General features: G+C 49.2%; 1 protein-coding gene across 3 annotated transcripts in view; it reads right to left on the bottom strand.

The window, feature by feature from the left end:
* LRIG1 (leucine rich repeats and immunoglobulin like domains 1) overlaps positions 1 to 21,918 on the bottom strand; it is a 115,813-nt gene that overhangs the window by 50,550 nt on the left and 43,345 nt on the right. For all 3 annotated transcript variants that reach the window (XM_013973581.2, XM_018066998.1, XM_018066999.1), the window contains exon 3: positions 14,980 to 15,054. In XM_013973581.2, the coding sequence (XP_013829035.2) occupies positions 14,980 to 15,054 (75 nt within the window). The remainder of the gene's footprint in view (positions 1 to 14,979; positions 15,055 to 21,918) is intronic.

Here is a 21,918-nt window from a genome sequence, read left to right as displayed (position 1 = left end):
CAATAGCATGAGAATCCACAATGAACTCAAAAGAAAAAGATTAATTTAAACATCAAAAAACATGGCAGAACAGTGGAATCGGAAACTCCAGTGAAATTCATGGTGGAATCAGACAGCCAACCTGCTACCTCATTTGGTTTCCAGCAGAAATCTTCCTAGTATAACTCAGTTCCAAGGGCCAAGCACCCAATACTGCCGGACTCTCTGAAATTTTTGAAATCTAGGGATAAGCAGAAATTGTTTAATTACTTTCCACTGATTAGGAAGGAATTGTGGGGTGGGGAGACGGACTCAGTGAGAAATGTGTAGCTGACAAAGGTAGCTGGGAAGAACACTGCCTTCTGTCTGGTGTATCAGGAGTTACAGCTCAGTTCAGTGTCTTGTAATTGGGCCAAGATCCAGCACTTTGTGGCCAAGCAGGAGGGCCTGCTGGGAGTTGACTAAGATGGTGGTGGACATGGGTCACGCCTGCCCTGCCAGACACAAGGTTCTCAGAACACCATCCCTGGAACACCAGCCTAAAAGGCTCTGCAAGGGCTGCATATATTCCTCCCTTGTCAGTCCTGGCAGACTCCCAAAGCAGGTCCAGGAAAGGTACTCTCTCATTCTGCTCAATTCTGCATTTGCTAAACTTCTGTGACTGCAAGACCACCTTCTTCATGAAGCAACTCTTAGAATAAGGGCTCATTTCATGTGGGAGATACCACGCTGCACCCCCTCATTATTAAAGGCTCTACATATCGTGGGGTAAAGGAGGCTGCTGACCTCTGGGTTTCCCGAACTTCCTGACTACAGAGTAGTAATTGGGTCAGGATGGACGCACTGAGGGGTCTGCAGGGATTCTCCACCTTCACTGTGACAGAACCCTTTCCCCAATCATCATTTGACCCTCACAGGTGAGTGGAGACCAGGACAGCCCTCCTCCCGACACACCCTCCAGGGTAAGGGTAATTTCATGTCTAAACAACCGAGGTTTCCAAAGCTGCTACTAGAAAAGAACAGGATAAGGATTCACACCTGGGCAATGGGACCCCTGGGGCCGTACATCTCCCCAAAGCCACGCTGATTTTTACAGGGTAATTTCAACTACTTTTCCTCCTATAACATCTGCTCAGATTTTCAAGAAATCAATGAAAACGAGTCCTCTTTCCTAGCTGAAAAGACCAGGCCTTCTAGGAAGTCCCCCAAAAGACCATTTCTGTTATTACTTGTCCCAAATGTGTCCCTTCACCTGGATGATAAATTTCTAAAACTAACAAATATCTGCCCTAAGCTTCATACTCACTTATTCTTGGACTAAACCATTCATTTAGTCCTTGGTTTATTTATTCAGTCAAGTGTGTATGGGGTGCTTGTAAGTGCAGCTGCTGTAAGAAAAAGGTAAACGTGATCGCAGTATAGCCGACCCCCTTTCTCCCTGGAGTCGAGGAGTCAGAGAAAGACGGAGGTGATGGATGCATCGACATACGGGGACACAGCGCTGCTGGGGGGAGGCTGAGGGAGGGACAGCCTTTCCAGACCAAGGTGACAACATGAACGAGGCCTGGAAGCAGAGCCCTGGGGTGTGAGGGCTCCCATCATGAGCAATGTGATATAAAGTTCGGGGCAGGAAGTGGTGAGAAGCCAGGAAGAAAAGGAACTGGGGCCAACTCTGAAAGAGCAGAAAATTTACCCCACAGGTGATGGGGAAGCCACAAAGGGTCCATCCTTCATTTCCTCATCAAACACTGACTGGAGGGCCACCGAGAGGCAGGCACCCCACTGGGCGGTAGGTGTGATGTGCAGGGTGATGAAGAATGGAGAGAAAGAGAAGGGCCAAACCCTGACCCTACTAGAGCCGAGGCCGTGAAGACCCCTTCAGAGCTGGGGAGCGTGTCTCAGGTTTGGTGGCGACCAGGAAGCATGTGAACCCTGTACCATCTAAGCAGCTTCTCAACAAGGGTATGCAGTTGGCCCTTGAGACAGAACTCCAGCATCTGAGCCTCTGTGAGGAACCCAGGGTTCTACAGCTAGTGGGTCACCCACAACAGAAGTTCTCTAGTTTGCTCCAGAGAATACACAGCCCAGGTGCCACCTGGGGCCTGTGGGAGAGGAAGAAGCCATGCATATCCTTAACCCCGGCTAAGTGTGGCTGGTATGGAACCAGGGTCTTTCCTCACAGCTGAGGGAACAAAGACCGAAAAGGAAATGCGGCTCGTGAAAGGCCCTGTAGCAGAGTGTCTGGAAAAGGCAGGGCTGGAAGCTGAGTGGGAGGCCACGCTCACCGGAGAGATGCTTCTGCCCGTTCCCACCATGCTGGGAATGGCTTGCATTTTGAATTCAAGAGGTAGGAAGTGCCTTGTTGGGTGACAGCCTGGCAAAAGTAAAGAACAGGGGGTGTTCCTGACAGCAGAAGAGTCGCCCCAACACCCCATGTCCAGTTGGAGGTGAACAGACACTGGACCAACAGCAGTCTCTGCTCAAATGCCCATAAAGGAGCAGCCATAGGAGGGGCAGGCAGGGTCTTTGTCAACGGCTGTGTGTCTTCTCTTCTCCACGGTGACCCTGGGGTCATCAAGAGAGGGACAGCACGGGCTGTGGCCGCACCAGGAAACGGGTCTGATGGTACCCATGGAGCAGAGCACCTTGCTTTCTGAATCTATCTCCTGGGACAATTTCCTGAGCCTTCCAGGAGCTACGATTCTTTTTCAGGGAACAGGGGAAAGTGAAGACAGGCGTGAGACTCTTACTTGGAACCACATAATTGCTGGAGCATCCCCAAATCAGGGCTCTTGTTAACACACACTAGAGAATGAGGAGGAGGGGGAAGAGCCTAGAGTGGTGAAAGGGTTTATCGTGGCTGTCGGCAAGGCCAGGAGGAGGGGGACCCCTGGAAGGGCCAGTCCTCACGCTGTCTCCCAAAACCAAACAACAATGATGGGGCAGAAAAACTTCACTCTGCACGCTGATAACTACTGCTTTTCCATACGCAAAGAAGAATGACACTTGGAGAAAAAGTCACATTCCCAACAAGCCCAAGGGAAATTTTCCCTCTTATTTCCAAAATTCTAGCTACGCTGTGACCTGTTGAAGGGGCCAATTCCAAACACAACCCTCACAGAATACCAATGAATAATTATCCACAGTGAATGTCAGGACCAGAAACTTGATGTATTACAGTACAGCTTTTCGGTGGAATCGGAGGAAACATTCACTGCCTATATCTTATGTTTACATATTCTTTTTTTTTTCCTAATTAAGAGTAAAGTCCAGTGACTTCCCTGGGTGGTCCAGTGGTTAAGAGTGCACCATCCAACGCAGAAGGTGCAGGTTTGATCCCTTGTTGGGAGCTAAGATCCCACGTACTGTGTGGCCAAAAAAACATTAAACACAAAACAGAAGCAATACTGTAACAAACTCAATAAAGATTTTAAAAATGGTCCACATTAAAAAAAATTAAAGTCTTACTTTCAGAATTATAAAGAAAAAGATTATTATAAAGTCTGACATAAGTTTTGCCTATTGTTTTACTTTAAAGAGATCCCCCCCCCCCCGCCACCGACACCACTATCGTAATGGGGCTTCTGATTTATAAGCAGAATTCAAATGAGAGATGGGTCGTCTGGCTTTCAGGAGGTATAAATAAATAAATAAATAATCCAGATTAAGTGGCAAACCCACAGTCAAGTTCTGTGATCACCATGAGCGGTCATGCCTCACCAGGCCAACCAGGCTGTCCCACACACCATGAGGCCAAAAGCATCCCCGACTCATTTTAAAGGGCTAACCTTGTAGTAGAAACTGTTAGTTGCTGAGTTGTGTCTGACTCTCTGCAACTCCATGCACTATAGCCTGCCAGGCTCCTCTGTCCACGGAATTCTCTAGGCAAAAATATTGCAGTGGGTTGCCATTTCCTTCTCTAGGGGATCTTCCTGAACCAGGGATCAAATCTGGGTCTCATCTGAGTCACCAGGGAAGCCCAACTTTGCAGTATCTTTCTATTAAATCAGTGGTGAAAGAGGTAACTAAAACCTCTAACAGGGACTCCAGAATCATAAGTACTAAATTAAAAGTCAGCCTTCTTATTTATTTTTCCACCAACTGGAAAGAAAAAGAAAGAAAGGAAAAAGAAGGTGTGAAGGTGAGGAAGGCAGGGGAGCCTACGGATTTTAAATGACAGGCATCAGGGGGAGAGAGACAAAATCCTTCACTTGCAATTAGCCAGCCGTGACTCATTAATTTTACCTGCACATGGAAAGGACCTGGAAAGGAGCTCAAAAAAAAAAAAAAAAAAAAATCCAAAACACTAACAACCCCCTAGCCCCCAAGTCCCAGGGGATGCAGCCTGGGCATCCAGGCTTGTTCAAAGTCCCCTCGGTCTTCCTGCTGTGCAGTGCAGGATGGGAGACGCCTGCACAGCTCTACTCTGCTGCACCTCTGCCTGGTGATGAGAGAAAAGGGAAACCAACGCTCCCGGTGCACGCAACGGTTCCCACGGCAGGCATTAATACAGGAGAAAGCGAATCATCACAGACAGACAGACAGACAGACACACGCACACGCACACACATGCACACGCACACAAAGATGGAGGTTAACAAGCCACATGGGGAACGGCAAGTAGAGTCTGTTTTTAGGGAAGTGACGAGCCTCTGCCTCTGCTTCTAACACCAACCTCCACTGGCACACAGACACCAAAGCAAGGCCAGCTCCATCCACGCCTTCCGTCTGACGCACCTCCGCTAGACATCAGAGCCTGCTCTGAGACACGTAGTGTTTAGCGAGTCCCCATGGCTCGGTGTATTGGCAGACATCATTGCACGAGTGAGCAAACCAAGGCCCAGAGGCGATAGAGGCAGCGTTCTCTAAACCAGTCTCCACAAGGCCCTCGTGACACAGGAGGCGCTGTGAGGTGAAGACATTGACACCACCCTCGCCCCAGACTCCTAGGGGAAGGAGCCCTTTCTTTACAAACTGATTCCAGCAGCCCACCTCTCACAGTCCTCCCCACTGAAAAGAAGCTTCTTTGCCCCTAAACAGACTACAGCCACGCAGCCAAGTAGAGACCAGTGGCCCCCAGAGAGGGCACTCCAGGAGTGCCACCTGGCTGTGCCCTGCAGCCCTGCCACCCTGGGCACAGGTTTCCTGCTCCTGTTGAAGGGGTGGGGAGAAAGAACCACACGTTGGCACCTTTATGTCAGCTGTTTGCGTCTGAAAGGCTTCCAGGAAGTGAGGAAACTGGAGGAATTTGCCTTGAAGTAATGTCATAGGGGAGAGGGCCACTGTCTGAGGAGCTGCTGGCACAGCTGAACAGGCCCGGGGGCTGCGGAGGCCTGACAGCAGGGCGCTTCCCCCGCCGCACCCAAACGGGAGAGCAGAGCAGAGCAGCTCAGACGCCAGCCTCCGAGGGCGACTGGGGGTGAGGGGGCAGCCAGGCTGATCTTCAGGAGGGCTTCCCGCCACTCTGCATCTGATGATGAAAATTATACTGAGGGCCTCTCAGCATTCAGAGGTGGGAACACAACCTGAAGAGGCATCCCCTTCATGGGGCACAGCCTCTCATTCACGTCCGAGAGCCACATCGGAGCCTTGCGGCCACAGGCCAGAGAAACTCCCCTCCTGACACAATCTGAAATGTCAGCACATGAAATGACAAGATCCTCCCAGGTTCCCAGACCACACATGTCCCCCTACACAGTGAGCACGAAGCCCAGAGGTGCACAGAAATGAGATCAAGACTCACCTCTGCCACTTGCTGTGTGACCTCAGGCAAGTGTCTTGCCCTCTCTGTGCCTCTGGCCTGTCATCTGTAAAAAGTGCTTAACAACAGACCCTGTGCCTCCTAGGCCTGCAGAGGCAACACAGTGAGATGAGGCCCGGGCACAGACACACAACAATGCCTGCCGACATCTATGACTACATACAGAGACTGTCACAATTTTCTGTCTCAAGAGGCTGAACCATCATGAGTCTGGGGATGCTCTGAGCATTTCTGAACTACAAAACCGGACAGTTTCGTACGACTCAGCTTAAATACACTGGGTAAACTGGCCCATCTTTAAAACTCCTGCCTTTGAACAGGCAGGGGGAGTCTAATATTCCGTCCGCATGGCCCAACAATGACAGGCCTCGTGAAAGGAAGGCCCGGCATAAATGCAAACACATTTCTTCCACTTAGGCTGTAAAAGCTGAAAATGGCTCCCAGGTGTGAGCCGACACAATCGGCCCAGTCTGCTTTGCAAGGTCACCATGGGGGTCAAAGTCGAGCCGGCCATTTTCGGATTAGGTACACACGCTGGCAAGCCTTCCCTCGGGGTAAGTGGATTACAGAAGCCACCTGCAGGAAGTGGGTGCGGGGGAGGAGGGGGAGGAAACAGGCCGGCTGGAAGGAGGCTGTGGACAAGGGCGGGGGCCAGCTCCTCTCACACGGGAGGTTGTGCAACGGACCAGGCAGCTCCCCGTCCCTTCCCGGTACTGCCGGGTCAGCATCCACTTCCCTCCAAGACCATCCACACCGCACCCGCACCCCATTCCCACTGGATCTGGGACTCTATTTAAAGCTTACATGGTCATCAGAAAAAATGAGACAGAGTGGGGTGAGAAGAGCCAGACACACCATGAAGGCCAGTTCTGGCCAACAGACCCTAAGCTACCGCGTTCCCAACAAAAGGCAGTGTCTTCCGTGACCAAGTTGCTACTCCCTGGGCGCGCCCCTTCCTCCGTTCCCCAGATCCCACAGCTGGAGTTTGCTTCACTTTCTCAGCAAATGATACGCATATGGACCGCTCATCTGGCTGCCTCGCCACCCCCACTCTCAAAGAGAGAGAGAGGAAAAAAAAAAGGAAAGAAGAGAGAAGGAAAACGACAAGTCAGGGCTGTGTCATTTGGCAGGCGTGCCTCAGAGGCCTCGACGGCTCCTTTCCCAGTGAAAGGCTCCCGAGACTCCGGGCGAGAGGCGATCCACACTACAGAATCCAGGGGAAGCTTACAGGACAGAGAGCTGCTTTGTCAACTGGGTGTTTAACTTTCTGCTTCGAGGCCCACTGGTTGTGTCCAGCATCTGAGGCGGCTGTGGGTCTGAGAATCAGGGTCCCGCCCTGGTTCCGGCAGCAGCGTGCTGGCCCTTCGGAGCAGCCTGCCTGCTGACAGAAGAGAGTGGGGAGCGAGGAGGAAACTCCCCTTAACATGGAACCAGCCATGTCTTATGAACACTTCTCCCATTGCTCCTCCAAGCGGCCAGCGTGCTGACTGAGCACCATGCTGCCCCATCTTGAAGCCCATAACCAACGTTCCCATACGGGGGGCAAGAAAGGGGAGCCACAGAAGGTCACTTCCTTGTCTTGCAGCCCATCAGTGACGGTGGTGAGAAGCCCCTGAGACACTCCCCAGGCCTTGACTGTGTATGGCAACTGCTGGTTTACTCATCTTTCTCTGTAGCAAGACTGAGTCCCTCGAGGGCAGGGGCTCCAGTGTGCAAGGCACGTTCATCAGCCCTGGACTCCACGTGGGGCACACGCTGGCACCCCTCTCCTCGGCCTTGCACATGCGCCCTGGGCCCTGACATTCGCTTCCTCCGCTTTCCTTTCAGTTCTTGTACCCACTGACAGCCTGGATGACAGCCTCCCTGGGGCAGAAGGCTGAGCAAACAAGAGTCCAGGGACAACTCGGGGTGGGAGGAAGGTGTGGGCCCCACGTTCCGATCCCCCATCAGGGCCGACAGCACTGCTGTGCTTGTCTTTCAGATGTTCCTTTAACTTCCGCCTGGCACAGAGCAGCACCACTCAAGTCTTAGTCGAGGGCAAAGTTTCATCTGATAACAGTGACTGATAATCTGCAGAAAGGTAAGTGGTACTAACAGCAGCTCCCGGCCCGGGCCCTCCTGTCCAGGGACGCAGGCTATAAGGAGGGCTGCAACACCCAACACCGAGGAGGGAGGTAGGAGCAGGTCTCCCGCCAGGAGAGGGTGCTTGCTGAGCGGCTCCCAGGAACTCGTGAAGGTCCGATGGCGAGACCTGTGTGATCACTGTCAGCAGGCAGAGCTGTGCTGCCCGCGCCTGCTTGATGTCCACCCTCAGCACTTTCCTCAGAAATAAAGACCTCAACCAGGGCCTGGAGCCCCACCGTCCCAAATAAATGCCGGTGCCCACACTCGTGACATGGGGAATTTGTCTAAATCATTTACTGCCCTCCAACAGCTGAGCAGCTTGGTTAGTAAGGAGTTTCTCACCCCCACCCACCACTAAAGATGCTCAGGTAGTGGTTCTCAAAAGAAGGGCAGGGGCTGCCAGATCAGCAGCATCAGCACCACTCAGGACTTTGTGAGTAGAGCAAATTCCGTAATCACACCGCACCCACACCTGCGAACCAGAAACTGTGGCCGGGACCCAGCCATCCTATGGTCCAGGGAGCCTTCTAGGCGATTCTGGTAAATGGTCCAGTTTGAGAACCACACAGGTGATGGCGAAGCCACAGTTTCCCAAGGTAATGGGTGTGTGTGACATTTTATCCAGAGCAAAGAATTCGTTCACATGCACCCAGAGAACACTGGACAAGAAAGACAGAAGGTTAGCACATCTCTGAAGACACAGAAAAGGAACTGAAGCCCCTGCTTTATGTATATTTTCCTGTTGTGCTGTCTTCTGACGAGGGCCCTGGCTTCCCTTCAGCATCTGGGATCTGAACTGGGACATTCACACTTGACTTACGGCCTTTCAAACTAGGGCTTCCCTGGTTGCTCAGATGGTAAAGAATCTGCCTCAAATGGGGAGAACTGGGTCCAATCCCTGGGTTGGGAAGATCCCCTGGAGGAGGGGCATGGAAACCCACTCCAGTATTCTTGTCTGCAGAATCCCCATGGACAGAGGAACCTGGAGGGCTACAGTCCATGGGGTCACAAAGAGTCAGACATGACTGAGGGACTAAGCACAATGTTCAGTTTCTCCCTAAAGCATTTCAGTCACTACTAACTCCATGATCCTGATGAGAGTGTGTCCAAAAACCCACAGCAAATAAGATGCCAAGAATCCACAGGAGGTTCTTTTACTCCAATGTGCCAGCTGACTGGCCTCCCTTCACTAGCAAGGCTAAACTAGGTTATTATTGCAGGACATGGTTCAGAAGCAGAAATAACGGGAGAAAACTGCCCATTTTCTCTTAAACTTGGTTCAGTCCACTCTTAACCTGATGATTCATGGATGGTCCAGCAAGTTCCCCCAGAGGAAGGATGGGTAACCCTTCACCTTGGGGAGAATTCTGAAGTCCGCCTTACGCAAACCTGTACTCCCCACAGGCCCGCCTCTGTAATGTGATGTAAAGAGCTCCGCCGTCCAAGGTTACCAGTCAACTTTTAAAGACAAGCTATGATTTCACACTTGGAGGAAAAACATCATGGTAAAAAAAAAAGATTTCAGCATCAACTATTAGGTCTACAAATGATGACCTACTTCCAGGTGAAGCAACAGAGAGAAAGTTTCAAGGGCAGCAGAGTAAAGGAAAGGCAAGAGGCCTGAACCCAAGCTACACCCACACACGGCTTTAGCAATGCCCAGAAACTATTTATTACTCAGTAAAACTTCACCTGATTACTAACAATCTCTGCTCAGGTCCCAAAGCCTAACCGAATTTTCTGAAGAGGAGTCCGGGGCTCCTTTTTCCCTGGCTTCTGGGCTGGGCCCTTAGAGATATGGATTCTAGCACTGGGAAGCAGCCCAGGTCCTCACCAGGAAGCAGTCTTGCCTTAAGGCTCTGGCTTTTCAATTAGTCTTTAATGTGACCTCATCTGCCCATGAATGAGCCTGCAAAGAAGACTGATCCAGCCCCTTTCTTCTAGAGGGTTTGCTAGGCAGAGGGACAGTTAATATTACTACTGATTTGATATCCGCAGCAGACCTGGCCCAGAAGAGTTCACTCCATGCTTTCCAGCCTTGGGGTCCCTCAGCCCCACCCAGTGCTCCTTCCATCTAACTGGCTCCAAGTGAGGTCACAGACAGGACAGCAGGTTTCGTCCCTTCCAGGTTTTATTCTCTGTAACTAACAATAAAGTAATGCTAAATGCTCCATGCCTTTAATCAGTTTTTCTTCAGTTAAGAGGTCATGGCAAAATACACAACTGCATAGTTCATTCTGCTTCTGATATTTTTATTTAAATGATTCAATTCTAAGTTTTCCAGGTACATTTGCTAACAGGAGAGAAAAATACTTTACTCAAAAGAAGAAAAAGAAAGATGAGTTTTCAGGAAGCTGAGAGGGTAGGAATAGGGGAGGTGATTGCTTAAGGAGTAGGGGTATTATTTCGGGGTGATGACAACGTTCTGAAATTAGATTGTGTTGAGGAGTGTGTTGTTTTTGAGGATGTACACCTGAAATTTGTTTAAAACAGTGTTTTATGTTAGTTTTCTCTCAATTAAAAAAAAAAAAAGCTTTCAGAAAAGTTTATTTCCCCCAGATTCGAAGTAAAGGATTAATATTTCGCTGTGTTTTCAAATGCAACATAGAACTAAGGATTTTAACAGCACAATTACAAAGTCACAGGTAACAGTGTTTGAGGAGTCTTAGCCTAGATCTCCTTACCTGATCGAGGCCAAAGGAGGGGGAGAGGAAGCCACAAAACATGGATAAGGGACAGGGTCCAAAGCACACCACCAAGAGGAAAAGAAGTTACGTGGACAAAGCCGAGGCCCACATGGCTAGCACCCTACAGCTAACACACACGAAACAAAGCTGCTGGGCTTTACAACTCAAGTTGGTTTTACAGCAAGCATTTTACTCCTAGGGCTGAAGGAGGAAAAAAAAAAAAAAAACCCCACACCAAACCATTTCCACTGGAACCAATCTCCCCAATGATACAAGTGCAGTAACACCACAGGAAAAGCGGAAATTTTTCTTCCCCAGAAATGTCACTTATGCATCACATGAAATTACTATTGCTGTGGGAATTGTAACTTGAGTTTCCTGGACTTCAAATTAGAAAGAAAGAAAGAAAAAACTCAAACGTGAAAATCTACCAGCAGAGTCTGCCCCTACTGAACAAAAGTCTATTTCTTTTTCTGAGAAGCATTTCATGAAATCTAGCTCCCTCACGCCAACCCAATCCTATTAAAAGCTTTCCTTGAATTTAATGCTTTTTGGTTATTAAGGACAAATGGCTTTGCCCTTATCTGCAGAACACAATGCAAATAAAAATCTGCTCTTTGACAAATGCATTAATTGAATTAGATTCCTTTAATCAGAAATTGTTAACCAACTGAAATTTTCCTGAAGGACTCCAGTTCCCAAAAACTCTAGAAAACTCTGTCTTGAGGCCCTAATAGTAAAGCCAGCCTTGAAGCAAACCCTTTTCCCCACACAGTCCTCCCAAGTGTGACCTCAGCGAAGCAGGGTGCTGGTATGCGGGTGATGAGAGCTCTGTCATGTGAGCAAGGGACTAGGGTTACTGACACAGACTCGGGAGACAAGAAACCAAACACAGAGATGAAGAGCCGACCTGGACAGGCAAACAAAATCCAGAGGCAAAAGTCCCTAATCACAGGTATCTAAACTGAAAACCACAAAGCTGCTATCTATCCTAAAAGACATAAGGCAGCAAGAGCAGTTATGGGACAGCAGGGTCAGTGTTTCTTTTGTGACATTATTGCCTCAACTCTCAGTTTCCTGGTCATGGAAGAGATGTAAGAGCTGCAAGTGTATCTTTGTGAGTATTTCAACCCCTTCATCCACCAGATGAGGAAAAAGCACCGTGTCCCTGCTCACAGTATCATCAGAGATAAACAGCTGGATATCTGCCTGGTCCCCCTCTTTCCCCTGACCCACCTGCCTACAGCATTATCCCCAGAAAGTGGCCCAGCTCCTCAGCCATATGGTCCCTTGGCAAGTTCTGATTATTTATCTCCTCCTCCTCCCCCTGCCCAGGAAGGGGAGAATCTGGAGACTATAAGGGCTACCAAGGTGAATGCTGATTAAGCTAACTGACCTATCATGTCTGCAGACAATACATCAGGAACCTTCTATGTGTGATGGTATTGTGTCTTTCCCAGGTCACTCTGGGCTCCAACTGCAGGAGCACAGAGGTTCCTATTACATGTTTGTTGAATACGTGACACCTTTTATTGCTGTTCTTCTGAAAAACCACAACATACCAGCAAAACTTGCCCTTCAAAGCCTGAATGGTGGGCTCCCCTGGTGGTTCAGTGGTAAAGAATCCACCTGCCAATGCAGGAGACACGAGTTCAATTCCTGATCTGGGAAGATCCCACATTCCGTGGAACAACTAAGCAAGCCCAAGCACCAGTGCTCCAGAGCCCGGGAGCTGCAACTGCTGAAGCACGCGCGCCCGTGCTCCACAAGAGAAACCACCACAGTGAGAAGCCCGTGCATTGCAAAGAGAGAGTAGTCCGCGACTGCTGCAACTGAAGAAATGAGTTAGCAGCGACCAACACCCAGCACAACCGTAAATACAGCACAACCGTAAATAGTAAAATAAATCTTTAAAAAAAAAACAACCCAGCCTGAACTGTTGGGATTATCAACCGTGGATGGATGGAGATGCGAGATGTTTTCTCTTAGAGGTCAGGGTGAGAAAGTCACACTCATCTGCTGTCTGCTCTCCCCTGCTCTTTGCGCAACTCACTTAGGAGATAAAGGAAGGCATGAAGGAAGACAGCAAATTTATCTCTAATTCTGCTACTGTGATGTCATGCTGCTAGCCTCACTCTCAGGCAGTAAATCCATGAGTCTAAGATCGGGGAACACAGGCCCTTTAGATAGAAGGAAGGTAAAGACCCTTCAGCGTCTGTCATTTCATAGAATTCACTGACCACGTTACATGGAGCTCAGCTTCAGGCCAAAGGGAGTATCTGCCAATATAAACCTGCATTTTCCAAACTGAATCAGAATTGGGAGGGAGCCTTTTTTTCTTTTTCCTTCCTACTTTACATATTTTAACGCTGTCTAATGGAATAGCAGGAACAAGGCCAACCAGCCCCCCTGCTTCAGACACCTGGGCCAAGGAACAGAAATGGATTTTTAGTTAGCAGAGCAAGGAGTGATTCACAGTGCCACAGGCCTCAGGGCAGACGGGGGGCCATGCCCGTCCTGGCACGGGGCGGGTCACAGTCACCTGCCACGCTCCTGCCCCCCATGTGGGGGGAGAGGAGCCATGCGCAGGCATGCGTGTGCAGTCTCCATTCACCGCTCTACTGCGCAACTTACAGGAGCTCAGGCAGCCTTGGTTTCCTGTCTGGTAACGTAAAGATGGTCTCTGTGGCCTGGGCTTCCCAACCAAGTGAAGAACAAGGGGTGGGGAAGCCGTGCTTCTCAACCTTGAATGAATGGGCCAATGGCCAGGGGCGCCGGTGAAAACGGCTTCTGACAGCAGGACTGGGATGAGGCCTGGGAGTCTGCATTTCTAACGAGCTCAGTACTGACAGCACACTGCTGGGCCAGGAACGATCCTTTAAATAGCCAGGCATTAGAAGCATCTTCCGGTGCGTTGCTCTATAAACATACCAGGGATTGACATGTCCTTAACTGGCCTCAGGTACAGATAACTCATTTAACCAGCAATGAAACACTTTTCAGATGCTAGAACACCATGGGCCAAACAGGTGCAACAAGAAAATTAGATCCCTGACTGATCATCTTGGGACAAAGAGCTATACGCATCATTCCAGCACTCCACAGGTACAGGAAGTGACTTGCAGACCCTGCGGCCCTAAAGGTGAGACCATGCCAAGGACCAAGGGGCCAGGTGACAACTAGCCACCAGCCAGCAGCCGGTGCCACGTGTCAAACACCTATTCTGGCTTGTGCAAGACATTAGGAGTTTCCTGTACCTCATGCTCCCCTCGAACTGTGGACTTACTGCACCTACGTGTACAACACAAGGGGAACAGGAACACATCCTGCAGATGAGGAAAACAAGGTTCAGAGAGATGAAGCCATTTGTTCAGGACACAGGGCTGGGTCACAATTCTAAGCCCCTGCTCCCCAACCCCACAACACCTGGAAAAGGGTTAAAACCAAGACTGTGTTTCCCAAGGCTGGGCCATCTTCTGAACACAGGCCCTGCAGCCAGGAAAACCCAGAGACCTGTAAGCCACACTAGTTATCGGACAGATGAAGCCTTCTCCCCAAGTCACTCTGCTCAGGTCAGTGTCAGAAAAGATACTTCCAGGTGATCGGACAAGTTATAACACCAGCAAAATCACAATCAAATAAAAATTGGCAGGGCTGGAGTGGAAACAGGAAATTTGGTGTGAAGAGGGAGGTGTTCTGCTGGGGACGCTGCCAATAAAAGCTGGTCTAGAAAATAGCTGGACTTGTGACTGGTGTATCTGGAAAGACCTCTGGGTGAGTTTCAAACAAGCGAGCACCTCTGTCTGACTGCTGGAGAAGTGGGGTAACTGCCAGTACTTAACTACCCCACAGGGTACTTCTTGGCCCCAACAATGACATTCCCAGGGCATCTCCCTTTCTTTCTCACTGAGGTCCCTTTAGTCCCTTTCTCATTTCCACTGTGTTGCCTATAATAGTCGACGGGTTTTATTCTGTGTAACACTTGACCAGAACAAAGAAATCCTTACTTTTATGCTAATGTCAGAAGCCCGATGCGTTTTTTTTTAAGCCCTGAAAGTGAGCTGAGTCACATTTATCAAAGTTACTGCCACAAAGATGAGCCTGCTGTCTCATCACTCATACAGTGTTCTTTAAGTTCAGTTTAGGCGCTCAAACTGCCAGCTTATCCATTAGGAACAAGACATTTAGTGCCCCTGGGTACTAAGATAATTTCCTGCCAAGCCAGAAATGAGGCAAAACTTCCAGTTTTTAATTCTACACACTCCAAAACAGCAAGCAATACATTAGTCATGATCACTAGAGGTACAGGGAGTAAGACCATTTCTTCCAGTGAGCCCAGGAATATGAGTTTCCCTGATACCCAATGTCAGTAACATGATACCACGGCCTCCCCACACAGCCCAGGGTCTCCCAAATGGTACGACTTACAGAAATAGAGAGACTATATGAGATGAGGCAGTGCCCAGGGAGGGTATGGCTGTCAACTCATTGTTATTGAGGTACCTGTAATGACAACAAGAAGAAATGAATCAGTTAAATCATTAAAATTAGTCGTATGAAATTACAGATATACAAGGACATTTTTAAAAAAATGGCCCTGGGCAAACTGCTATGCTGTAACGCTGAATACGAGAATCTAAAAGCAAGTTTTTAATAGAAGAAAAGTTATGCCAGGTCATAAACACTATGTACCACACTCATAGTTTAGGAATAAACACACTTAGGACACGTCCCCTGTCCTCTAGGAGCTTCCACTCTAGCTCAGAGATCAAGACTAACAGACAAGGAACTATGAACACAGGTTGAAATGCACGAAATGAAACAACAGCTCCCCAAGACCATCACCGAGAGTGCTCCTTGGGAGCTGAAGGATCAGAGCCCACTCCAACTGGGATCACCCTCCTCCCCCAGTTGCTTTGTACTGGTCCACGACATGGCTCTGACCTCAACAAAGGGCCACATGGTTGCACCCAACGCCACAGATTCATGCACTCCTGTGGGGTGGGGGGGAGTTCCTGGTGCTGGAGACACATGAACCAATGACTGGTTCTTGGAGGTTCTTATCTACTTGCAATTCCAGATTCTCTGAACTCTGATGAAGCCTCCAGATGTGTCTTCCAGGAATATATCTACACACACACACTTTTGCACGCAGACAATATGAAAATCCTCTGCAGACCAGAGATGCTCCCCAAGCTCCCTTCCCTCTTGAATATCCTGTATTTGTACTTCCATAATTCTCAACTCTTAATAGAAGGGGAAGACCAAAAGCCAGAATACAGCTTGCCTGGGCCATCCCCAGAGGCTCTAGAATCCAGCTTCCTTACGTGGATATGTATTTCCAAATTGGGGAAGAGACTTCAAAATCAGATTTGCAAAGTGAGCCCTGAAATCCTTAGGATAGCCAAAGCGTGGTGATGAGGCTTTTTGACGGGGGATGGGCTGGAAAGAAATGGTATCTAAGATGCAGAATCAAGGATAATGCTGGTTTATCTTATTCTTGTTTTTTTACACAGTATGTCTTACACAAAGCATCCAGTTACGGTTTGAAGACAAGGCCACTGAAATGACAGCTGTATTCATACAAGTTTACAGCGAGTATTTGCTTGAATAGAATAATCTGGTTGTCTGCCATCTTTTATGGAATGAATGGGGAGGGGGAGGAAAAGGCCTTGAATTATCCCATTCGCTTTCTTCAGTGCCAAAGCTGGTTAGAGATGAAGCCTGGCAATTACTGGGCTGACGGACACAGAATGTCTATTTCAACAGCTTCATGACTGAAGCATCTGGTGGAGAGAAAGCAGATCTGTACCACGTGGCAAAGCCTTTCTCCACTTAAAGGGCCCTGTTTGTGTGCTGAAGTAGACGATTAATTACTTTAACAGTCTCTTATCTGACTGCCCCTAGAGCAGACTGCTTCTGCTTCACCTTTCTCTCTCCATCCTTGCTGTGATCCGTTTCCCATCTTGGTTTAGGGATGCTGAGAACTCACCATCTGTTGGACTCTCTACTAATAAATTTTCACAGTACCATAAATGTACGTATTCCTTGATGAGATCCTCAGATCTTACCAGGGCAAGGAAAGCTAAGGTCAAGGGCCTGTTGCCAAGAAGGCAGTTTGCTTACAAACTCTTCATTTCTTAGAGATTTATTCTAAAACACAGATGCGCAGGGTTGGGGGGGGGGCAGGTCATAATAATAATAGCAGGAGCTAACTTACTGAAGGCTTATTATGTGCCAGGCCTGACTCTTAAAGGCTTTTCTATATATTAATCTGTCCTTAGAGCCCTACTAGGCAGGCCCCATTAACATTTCCATTGTACCAATGAGGAAACTGAATCACTAAGATGTTAAGTAATTTAACTGAGGTCACCAGCAGTAAAAGGCAGTGGCCCTGGGGGTCAAGCCCCAAAGTCTAGGTTCTTCACCATTACTTCCATTTATTTATAGCTGCAGCAGCAACTCTACAGCACTATGTAACTGCATCGTCAGACTCTGGGTTCAGAGCCAGGTGCTAGTACTGTTCTCTATCTCACAGGTAAGGTCTCTAAGTTTAAGTCACCATCCTAAGGTGACAGAGAGAGAGGGAGAGGGAGAGGCCTGGACAAGAGGTGAACACAGTGCAACTGCAAGCCGCAGGAGAGCCACAGCTGCAAAGGCTAGCAGGCAGAAAGCTCACAACCTCATACACAGGGACATGGCAGCTGTCGTTCAGGTGTCAGTCAGGACTTCTCTGCAGGAGAACTTTGGCTGATTGAATTGGGTCTTGGACCACCCTGCTGCACACACAACAAACTGCTCCACCCAACTCCTAGGAATGATAGCTGAACAAGGAAGGGGGGCATCGTTATCATATCTCAAATCGTGACCAAAATGCTGGAAGCAGAGTGTGCAGGTGTGGCCAACAGTGCTGAAGGTACACAGGGCATTTCAGGTCTGGACCAGCAGCCCGGAGTCAGCAAGGTGAGGCAGAAATCGCAGGCTCTGATCAGAGGGCTGCTGGATTCATGGAAAGGTCAGACGGCGCATAGAGAAGATCTGCAAGGCTAGCTTACTTCTCCATCATTTCTACTTCAAAAGAACCGCAAGGAAACCTCAACCAGCTCCTCCACCACTGGCTCTCTGCTCACTCTGTCCCTCGTTGAAACCAGACTACCCTCGGAAGGCAACAAAGGCCCAGCTCCCGCTGAGACATGACCAACTTGCCAGCCTGAAATAGAGACCAGCCAAAAATAGCACCACCTCCAGAGCCAGCCAAAGAAGGGCCTCGGGACGTTCGGCACAGTCTCCACGTGTAGGGATACTGTCAGAATTTAGGACTGTGTTTGATGAAATCTTCTGAATATCTAGGATTGTGCAGTCATTCCCCCCTTCTCATTCCCTCCAAATCTGCTACCATCCAAAGGCCCTAAAAATTCTTCATAAATATCTGGCTTCTATAACTGAAACTTTTCCTGATGATTTAGGACCAAGAAATGCTCTGGAAGCATCAGACCGTGAACAATGGCCCAGCCCTGCAGCTGGGAAAGGTGTGAAAAAGGCCTGGGGTGGGATGGGGGGAGAGCTTTGCATAGACCGCCTCCCCATCCCCCCATTCTCCACCCCACTCTTGGGGCAGAACCTGGACGTTGGCCTTTCCCAGCCTTCTGGGCCCCCCAAGCTCTCTCTCTGAAACTTCCATTTACTGGACTTGGAGAAAGGAAGTTTTCACACCATGCAAGATGCAGAATGTTAAAAAGGGTGTTTCAGAGAACTTTTATTACTGACTGCCTCAATCAAATCAGGCATCAACAAACAATGAAAAACAAACCCACAGGATCATTTTGAGTTATAGCCCTTTCTGTTTTTTAAAAACTGTTTGGCCCTAATTACTTACTGAATAGCTGATATAAGTACACAGTGAAATTCCAAATTGTTTCAAAAAAAGAACACCAGGAATATATACTGAAAGCCATTACCACCCTCCGACCCCCTCCGCCCCCTGGTTTGCCTCCAAGAGGAAGCTCCAGCTGCAGGCTGCTGCCCATGAACACACGGTTCTCTTCCACACAGATGCCTGTGTCTTACACAGACTACTCCGCGCCAGTTTCCCCTTAGTAATAGATCTTGGGGGTCTCCCTAAATCTTTTAGCCAGAGGTGAAGTGCTCCTCTGCTGCGATGAATGGTATGAATGAAGCACGACTGATGTAGGTGATTCACTGCTTTTCTAGACACTGTGTGTTTGATTGCTTCCAAACGCAAAGGGAGCTGCCATTAATATCAGTTAAAGTTGGGCTGGGGGTGCCGTATCAGTGCGTTTTGTTTCTGAAGTGGGAGTAAGTCACCAGCAGCAGGTAGGAGCCCCGCTGGAGTTAGGACCACTTCACCAACAGCTGTTACCAGTGCTTTCAGCTGCTCGAGAGTAAGCTGCGGCAGACTGCGTTACCAACTTTGGCAAGACTTGCAGTTCGCACACCAGCTGGACAGGTACAGGTATTTCAGTATCATGACACAGAATACAGTTCCTTTAAGTCAACACTTAGAAACGACAATAAAGGCAAACACTTCTCTGTGTGCCAGGCTCTGTGCGGAGGATTTTCCGTGCCATGTGTCCCTGAATAACACGTCAGCCCTTGAAGAAAGGCACTAAATCACCACCTCACGTTAAAAGGACAGACTGAGACCCAGTTACCGCACCGCAGAGCAGGGATTATTAGGAGGAGATGATACAGTTCAAATGTTTAATCAGACAGACCCGGGTCCATTTAACCCTGAGCTAACCCCGTACCAATCAAACGGCCTTCAGCGTGTCACTGAACCTCACTGCGCCTTAGCTTTCTTCTCCACCAAATGTGCAAAGGACAAGCCCCAACTCCATACTGTTTTGGCAGGATCTGGCTGAAATCACTAAATCTAACAGCCTAGGAAAGAGCCAGATATATAGTAAATACTTAACAGGTGGTGCTGATTCACAGCCAAAAAGCAGTGCCTCAAATGACACCCCCTTATGCTTTCAACCCTCCCCAGAAACACACTGCACACGCGCACACACAGGGGCGGCAGAAGCCTGGGCCACCACAGGGCGAGCCATAAATACCCAGAGGCAGGCACGCTCAGCCTTTCTCGGCGCCTTCAGAACCTTTTAGGTCAACGGCCCTGGAAAGCACACGGCAGCACCCACATTAGGCATTCCCGGGCCAGGCAGCAGTAACGCGATCCGAGCGTAGTTCTGAAGGAGGACGGTATAAATAGCCCCTCTTATTAATAGAGGAGCCTCGCAGTCCAGGACTCCTGGCTGGAGGCTCTCCCTGGTGGGCTTTCCTCAGCGCTGCGGGCAGTGACGACCATGTGGTCTGGCGGCAGCTGCGCCAACATCCTCAGGTCCTCCGGGGGCCCCCAACCGGCTTGCTTTCTCTCTCCAACTGGCCCACGATGCTCTGCGGTTGCCAGCCTCCAAAATAAAACCACTGCTAAACCACCAACCACGGCTTTGCCAGCCTGTGGTTCCCCTCGCGCTGAGGTTTCCAGACTCCAGTGGCTGGTGGCTGTGCAGGTTTCAGGAGAACTGACAGCCCCTGGAAGACCCAGTTAATTTAGAAGCAACTGTGTGCCCACTGTGTTTTTTTTTCTTTTCTTTAGTATCCTTCTCCATCTCCCCACCCATTGTTCCTCACTGCTTCTTCCTGCCTGCATGATGTATTAGGATTCCCTTCAGGAAAGGACTGGATCTTTATCAATGACAACTTCCACTGCTCTGGGCCCTGGGGAATTTGTGTCAGCCATCCCACAGTGTGACACTGGGGACCAGGGGTAGTCATGCTGGTAAAGGGTTCACCCTATCAGCCCCCAAGGATGTGTTTCTTAACAAGCCACCCAGCTCAGTGGCGGGGGGTGGGGGCGTGGGGCGGGAGTTGGGGGGGGTTGTAGAGGGCGGCTCTGGGGTTCTCAAAGTAGCAGAAGATAAATAATGAACAGTGCGCCCCTGGGCTTCCCAAGCGTCTCAGCAGTAAAGAAACTGCCTGCCATTGCAGGAGACATGGGTTCAATCTTTGGGTCAGGAAGATCCCCTGGAGGAGGAAACGGCAACCACTCCAGTATTCTTGCCTGAAAAATTCCATGGACAGCGGAGCCTGGCGGACTACAGCCCACGGGGCCGTAGAGGGTCGGACATGACTGAGAGGCTGAACACACAGCATAGAGCCTTGCCCATGTACAATGCTCTGGAAATCAGATCCAATGAATAGTTACTGTATTTGTAACTGGATAACACATCACTACACTCATGTTCCAGAGGCAGCACAGAAGGAAGTAACTTGTCCGGGGACTCAGTCCTGGTAAGGGGCAGAAGCAGGACTCCAAGCCAGGTTTGCCTACTACCAAACTCACATCCTCCCAGTACACGACACTGTACTCACAAGGAGTGATCCCTCTCTTTACAATTCCCATGCCTGGGAAGGCTGTGCTGCCATGGAGAGTCTGGGATAGGAGTGAGACCAGGGACTCCAGGCCTCACTCCCTCATTTACTAGCTATGCAATTGCAGCCAGGTTCCCAGGCTCCGCTCTACAACTGTCTAAAAATGTAGAAATGACCATAAGAAGTGGAGGGCTTTTCATTAGCACAATAGCTAGCTACGGTCAACTTTCCTGAGTGCATTAGCTGGAGGAAGAGGAGAAGACACACACAGTAGAGAGAGGGTAGATGACGGGGTTGAGAAGTCTCACCCTGTCCCTAAATTCAACAGGAGCTCAGGGGAAGGAAAAAAGCCAGAATGTGAAGGGAGAAGGGAAGGTGGGCTTGGACAGGGTGATGTAGGTTTGGACAAAGAATCTGGAGGAATCAGAGGATATACTCAGTACCTCATAGAGAAGACCAATGCAGCAAGAGTGACAGAGGAGATAAAACACTGGACTTTCCATCCTTTTAAAATCTTGGGTGGAAGGTTGCAGGTTAGGAAGAGGGGGTGGGGGTGAAGGCAGTGCCGCTTCAGGCTTAAATACACAGTGCAGAAAGACAAGAGAACTAAAAAGCCTCTTGATGAAAGTGAAAGAGGAGAGTGAAAAAGTTGGCTTAATGCTCAACATTCAGTAAACTAAGATCATGGCATCTGGTCCCATCACTTCATGGCAAATAGATGGGGAAACAGTGGAAACAGTGTCAGACTTTATTTTTCTGGGCTCCAAAATCACTGTAGATGGTGACTGCAGCCATGAAATTAAAAGACGCTTACTCCTTGGAAGGAAAGTTATGACCAACCTAGATAGCATATTCAAAAGCAGAGACATTACTTTGCCAACAAAGGTCCGTCTAGTCAAGGCTATGGTTTTTCTGGTGGTCATGTATGGATATGAGAGTTGGACTGTGAAGAAACCTGAGTGCTGAATAATT

The sequence above is a fragment of the Capra hircus genome, chromosome 22 (assembly GCF_001704415.2).
Source record: "Capra hircus breed San Clemente chromosome 22, ASM170441v1, whole genome shotgun sequence".
Taxonomy (NCBI): Eukaryota; Metazoa; Chordata; class Mammalia; order Artiodactyla; family Bovidae; genus Capra; species Capra hircus.
Note: the sequence above shows the minus strand (reverse complement) of the source record. Positions and strands in the feature narration are given on the sequence as shown.